Source organism: Erithacus rubecula (genome assembly GCF_903797595.1).
Source record: "Erithacus rubecula genome assembly, contig: SUPER_Z_unloc_2, whole genome shotgun sequence".
NCBI lineage: Eukaryota > Metazoa > Chordata > Aves > Passeriformes > Muscicapidae > Erithacus > Erithacus rubecula.
In genome coordinates this window covers 2,527,367-2,533,332 of record NW_027635860.1, presented here as the reverse complement: position 1 = coordinate 2,533,332, position 5,966 = coordinate 2,527,367, and the positions used below count along the sequence as shown (strand labels likewise).

Sequence of the window (5,966 nt, the reverse complement as noted above, 5' to 3'; positions counted from 1 at the left end):
GCCGCGGGAAGGCGGGACTGAGGGCCGGCGGGAGCCGCGCGGGGATCGGCGCCATGGCTGACGAGATCAGCAAGGCGCAGGCGGCTCGTCCCGGCGGGGATACCATCTTCGGGAAGATCATCCGCAAGGAGATCCCCGCCAACATCATCTACGAGGACGAGCAGGTGCGGGCTGTGCAGGGGCCGGGGGCGCCGCGGAGGCGCTCGGGAGCGCGGCGGGGCGGGCGGGGCGCCCCGTCCCTGCACCGTCCCTGGAGCTGCGTCGGGCTCCTTGCCAAGGATCGAGGGCTCTCACAGCTGGTGTAGGAGGGTAGTCGTGAAACCTTTGCTACCCGCAGGCAGTCTCCTTGCGGGTTCCAGCAGAGCACCGCGACTGGCTGCCTTTGCAGGTCCCGGTGTGCCTCTCGATGGTTTTACAGAGGTTGTGCAGCTCTGCCTGCTGGGCTGTGGCAGTGAACCTCCGAGAGGGACTGCTGATGCACCGCAGCATGTTAGGGCCCAGATGAAATAATCAGCTGTAGAAGAAATGCAGCGGTTATTCCCGAAATGTAAACTAACTAGTATTTGGTTCAAGATCTCCTGCCCTTTCCCCCCCCCATTTTTCAGATTGAAATGCAGTAGCCTCAGTAACAGGGGCTTTTGAAATAAAGGATTATGCTCAGTGTGCAATACAGACTCGCTAAGGGTCTGTATTACAGACTCGCTAAGGGTGCAGTTTGTCAGATTTATGTGCTTAAAAATCGTACATAGCTTGAAACGGTGTTTTCTTAATAGATGGCGTAATTGTTGAGGTTGCCATGTGCTCTGAAGAATATTGACAGTCATGCTTATGTTACTGCTCTGTGTTTATGTGAAGGGGTGTGTTCTCTCTTTACCTGAATCAAACCCGTGTGAGTTTTTTCTCCAGCTGCAATGGCTGCAGCAGAGTAAGCTGGACTCTGCTTGGTCAGGAATCAGGCCATTGACTTTGCTGAGCGTATAACCCACTTTGACAGCCGTGTATACCAAGGATTTTCTGGAAGATTCATTACCTACAGGGCCTCGATTTTTACTTCAAAGTACACAGAACTTTTAGAACTTCTAGATTTCAGTTCACTGATAGGTGATATTAAATTAGTTTTGTTGACTTTATGGACGTCTTTCTGGGGGACTGGAAGTTTTAAAACGGGAGAGGCTTTAATTAATAATTGACCTTTAGAGAAAGGGAAATACTGAAAAGTACAAAGTCTCTGTGGAATTATGCCTTATCACAATCTAGACTAGTTTCTGTGATTGTGCTTTTCCCTTAATGCTACTTCTGCTTTCTGTAGCACAGGAAACTACTTGCTTCCAATCTTTTGCTCCTAAGATTCTTTGACACAGTTTGGCCATCTGCATTCTGCCTCCGTGGAACTACATATAATAGAAAAGTTGCTTACAAAATGGTCAGCTCTAAGTAGGATTCATTTAATTGGGTGGAAATTAATTTTATTCATCAGTTATTTACTTACTGTTTTTCCCTGTTCAGAAGAAATGAGCAGTTCATCAAAGATTCAAAACTGGGCATTCTTAACCAGATACATTTGGTGTATAAAAGATAAGGTGTATAAAAGATTGATGCAAGTTGAGTCTGGACTTTTTACCAGCTTTACTCTTGACAAAAGCCACATGTATTTTCAGAATAAGAGCGGTATAGTTGCAAAGAAAATCAGCTTTATTGATTCACAAACAAAAGTATCTAGGTGTGTGTTTTTAAGTATCTGCTGTCTGACATAACCAATAGCTGCCGGGTGTTTGCTGTTAAACACGAGGGTCAGGTCAGAGGTATCCTTGGGCAGTGGTGGCAGAGTGCCTCCTGTGTATCTGCAAGTGTGTCCAGGTTCCAGTAGCAAATCTGTGGTTGGCAATGTGTAAAAAGAGATACAGCTTCATTTTCTCTTGCCTGTCTCTCCTAATCTGAGATTTGGGTGATGCATGCAGTGTGTCTGATTGGCTGTAATTTTGGTATTTAGTCAAGATTCAGCTAGTCACTACAGATAGATGTTTGTATTTCAAAAGTGATGCCTTTCTCTCAATTTGAGAATGTCTGAAGCAAATCAAGTGTTAATGCATTACTCTGAAATACTTGGTGCTGTTGAGAACAGAAGTTTAATATGGCTTCCATCACATAACCTCAAGATCTTTGGAACTGCCGTGCTATATTTGACCAAGGAACTATTCAGGCATATCTGGAAGACAATTAGCAGCTCTTTGCCATTTATTTTATTAAACATGGCATTAATAAAAAAATAAATAAGCATAAATGTACTTCGCATAGGTATGCATGCCAATAGCTCTACTAGTTGTTATGCATATGTTGAAGTAATAAATCTTGACCCTGACAGAATCTTGCTTTGCTGAGAAGGCTGTAGCTTTTAAACAGTACTTTACAGAGCAGTGATTTTTTTTCAGCAGATCTTGGTAAGTAGTGCTTTGTGTCTAGAATTTAAAGGATGTAGAATAATATATCACTCTGAAGTGTGTATCTGCTGAAGTATGTATTTAGTGGAGCATATTGATTTACTGAAACTCTTACCTTTCTCCGAAGCAAATTACATTTTATCTGTTTCCTGTTCCTCCAGTGCCTCGCGTTCCATGACATTTCACCCCAAGCTCCAACACATTTCTTGGTGATTCCTAAGAAACCAATTGTCAGGTTGTCTGAAGCAGAAGATTCTGATGAATCTGTAAGTACTCTAAAGGTTTTTCTGTACACTATACTGTACTTCTCATTGCTTCATAATGTACTAAGCTGTCCCCCTTTTCCTCTTGACTTTTCAAAGAGGCAAAGTAGTTTTCCGATACTATAGTCCTTGTCCTCTAGCTTAGAAAGATAATAGAGTTAAGGTTTTCCAGTAAAATCAGCCAGAGAAAGCAAAATACATCTGTATATTTTCCATGCAAAACTATTTGGTATTTATTATGTTACAATCCTGATGTCTGTTTTCATCATTTGCATGCAACAGTACTTACTCTAATATGGGCTTGGGGGTTTTTAGCAGGTCAGAGGTGAAGAAAAGCAAAGCTAGCTGAGAGGTGCTGAATATTTCATTTGTAACTAAAAACATCAAGCTCAAAGGTTTTCTAAGCTTTGCAGGATAAGATAAAGTTTCTTTTTTACCAGAATAATATATGTTGTCTGAAGAAGTAGTGGGAGCTTTAACCATGAAGTAAATTAAGCTTCTGTGACACTTTTGTAGTCTGTTACAGCCTGTCTTGAAAAAAATCAATAGTTTTATTTTCCACCCATATTATGGATAGCCACTTTAAAGTTTTTCTTAGAAAGTGTCAGTTGCAGGCAGACAACAATTTGAAGAGCTGTGGCTGTATTTCTGAGAATTAACTTACTGGCTTACTGGTTCTCTGCTCTCATTCCTTCCCTTCCTGCCCTTTCCCCGTTTTTGTGTGTTTTCTGTTTGTTGGTTTTTTTTTTTTTTCTCTTTCTCCTCCAGCTTCTCGGGCATTTAATGATTGTTGGCAAGAAGTGTGCTGCTAACCTGGGCCTGACCAATGGATACCGGATGGTTGTGAATGAAGGGCCTGAGGGTGGGCAGTCTGTCTATCACGTACATCTCCATGTTCTGGGTGGTCGCCAGCTGGGCTGGCCTCCTGGCTAGGATTTGTACCACAGGAGCTAACTGCATGCATACAAGTTACCACCACATAGATTTAATATGTTGTCCATCAATCTAGCCACTGTTAGCGTATTGTTTTTTTTTTAATGTATGTCTACAGAAGGTGATAAATGCTCTGAGCAACATTCGCACAATAAAGATTAAGCATGTGGGAATCATTTGTGTCTGGTGTGCCTTACTGATGAAACACTTCTGAAGGTAAAATTATTTTCTCTGGAGTTCAAACCACGAAACACATAAAGCACGAAACTGCAATAGTTCCATAGTATTTATGCTGTGATTTTGATCAAATTGAGGACTTGAAATTAAAGTACTGAGCTGTTGTAAGATGTTCAAGGCTTGGCACATAAGCAGCGTGATGTAGCATGCATATACAAATCTTTCAGATTCCAGATTTTAGTGAGCAAGTCTTCTCTTTAAGTTAATAGTACTTTCTCTGTGTTGCTGCATACATTTGTTCATGCAACACAGTAATCAGATTTCCAAGACAATAAATTTTCTTGAAATTGTGTCTGCCAGTGTATATATAGAACGACTGTTCTTTCTGATAAAATTAAGTCACAACTAACTGGTTTTTATAATGGAAGATACCTGCAAACCTCAGATGTCTTGATAAAACCTGGTTACTTGTGAGCATCAAAAATGTTAAAGAAATGTGGGACTGTGTGTAAAGGATGTACGGGTAAAAGGAGTGAACTGTATTTTCTGTTCAGATAAAACTTGTAAGTTTGGTAAAGCCATTTGAGCTCATTCAACCAGAAAATACTCTCTTAAGTACTTCAGAATGTTCTGAGTTTTCAGAGTTTTACCCTAAGGCATGACTTAAACAGGAAAATCAGCTGGTTCTTCTAAAGGAGGTTGATCTATAGTTGAGTTAGGAATAAACATATGGTTCTCTGGTGGTAGCATAATGGCTCTTTTCCTGTGTAACTTGTGTGGAAGTGAAGAAGAAGACCACCTGGTCCCTGGAGATAGAGTATCCCTGAGCAGAAGCTGAATGTGTATCACAAGAATGAAGTATCAGTAGCAGACACGGTGGTGCTGCAGTAAAGGTTTGTGGCTGGGAGACTGACTATCAGATCGAGTTCATGGAAGGCCCTTAAGGGCAGTGAGATGAACTGTTGGCATCCCAAATGCGGGAAGGGGTGTGTGATGGGTGTGCACTGCTTGGACTTCCCTAATTTCTGTTGAACATGTGTCCTTTTTACCAACACTCGCATATGTGATTTGAAGCATGGCTGGTGAAGTTTTCACTGCTGAACCCTGTATGAAAGTAGCCCAGTAAAACTTCTATTGCCTTACTTGGAACATGTGCATGCAGATACATGTGCTTTGGGAAGGTAAGAAGACTTCCAAGTCAGAGCATAACCACGTATCTTCAAAGCTAGCTGTGAGGCCAGCTTACTAACCAATTTAATTGTGCTTAGTTTCAGATGAGTACCTTCTGGATTGATGATCAAATGAGTAGTTCTGAGACCTGTCAGACAATGGTATACTCTACGTGACCAAAAAAAAAAAAATGGAAGGAAAACTTTTCTGTAATTTGTGCGTGTAGGAAGTGGGAAAACTGGGCATTAGTTGACCTGTTCTACCTCTCAAAACCACTTGCCAGTTTGCTGCTAAAAATGCAGACCAAGCTCATTGTCATCAGTTTTCTTCTGGTTACATTGCTTTTACTTTTGTGGTGAGGTAATGATTTACAGCTTCTCTGTCCTGTGATTTCTAAGGGCATTTAACAAAGTGAGATGTGTTAACTGCATCACAGGGAGGCAGCAAACTTCATCTTAGTAAAGACCAGGGCAATGGGAATAAGAAAGTAGACTTATACTGCATGTCCTTTTACTCTACATTGGTGATAAATCTGAAAACTCAGTGAAAGATCTTGAACTCTGAAGTAGTCAAATGTTGTGGAATGACAAATGCCTATGAGCAATCCAAGGATTTCACCTTCATGAGCTGAAGCTAGAAAAAACTTACCTGACTTAAGTACAGGCTGATGTATAATCTGTGTCTACTTAATGGAATGATTGATCTAGGCGACATCTATCATTAATCTCTGTAAGCTCCCCAAGGTATCAGGAAGTTTTTCCAGTCTATCAGAGATAGGAATGGAGTTTAGAGTGTGTTTGGAAGCAATGGGGAATTTTAATGGGGGTTGTCATTTCAGGAAGACTGCATTACTAATGTAAAGGTGTAGTGGTCTCTGGTAGAATTTGTGTCTAATCTTCTAGATAATCACTCCTAGTCAGAGACAACCTGACTGTCTGAGAGAGAGACCTACACTAAATGTGGGAAATTTTTGTCAGTTTCTAAA

The 5,966-nt window shown here is 41.3% G+C and overlaps 1 protein-coding gene across 1 annotated transcript; it reads left to right on the top strand.

The window, feature by feature from the left end:
- On the top strand, positions 1 to 3,808 carry HINT1 (histidine triad nucleotide binding protein 1). The gene is made up of 3 exons (XM_079331072.1): positions 1 to 164; positions 2,600 to 2,704; positions 3,470 to 3,808. Exons 1-3 carry the CDS (start codon positions 54 to 56, stop codon positions 3,632 to 3,634), a joined length of 381 nt encoding a protein of 126 aa, XP_079187198.1. The 5' UTR covers positions 1 to 53; the 3' UTR covers positions 3,635 to 3,808.
- Positions 3,809 to 5,966: the final 2,158 nt, after the last annotated feature.

Bases quoted from the DNA above. Each gene is read 5' to 3' on its own strand.
- HINT1 (XM_079331072.1), top strand. From the start codon at position 54: ATGGCTGACGAGATCAGCAAGGCGCAGGCGGCTCGTCCCGGCGGGGAT. The intron at 165-2,599 runs GTGCGGGCTGTG...CTGTTCCTCCAG, and splicing joins TCATCTACGAGGACGAGCAG to TGCCTCGCGTTCCATGACAT. The intron at 2,705-3,469 runs GTAAGTACTCTA...TTTCTCCTCCAG, and splicing joins CAGAAGATTCTGATGAATCT to CTTCTCGGGCATTTAATGAT.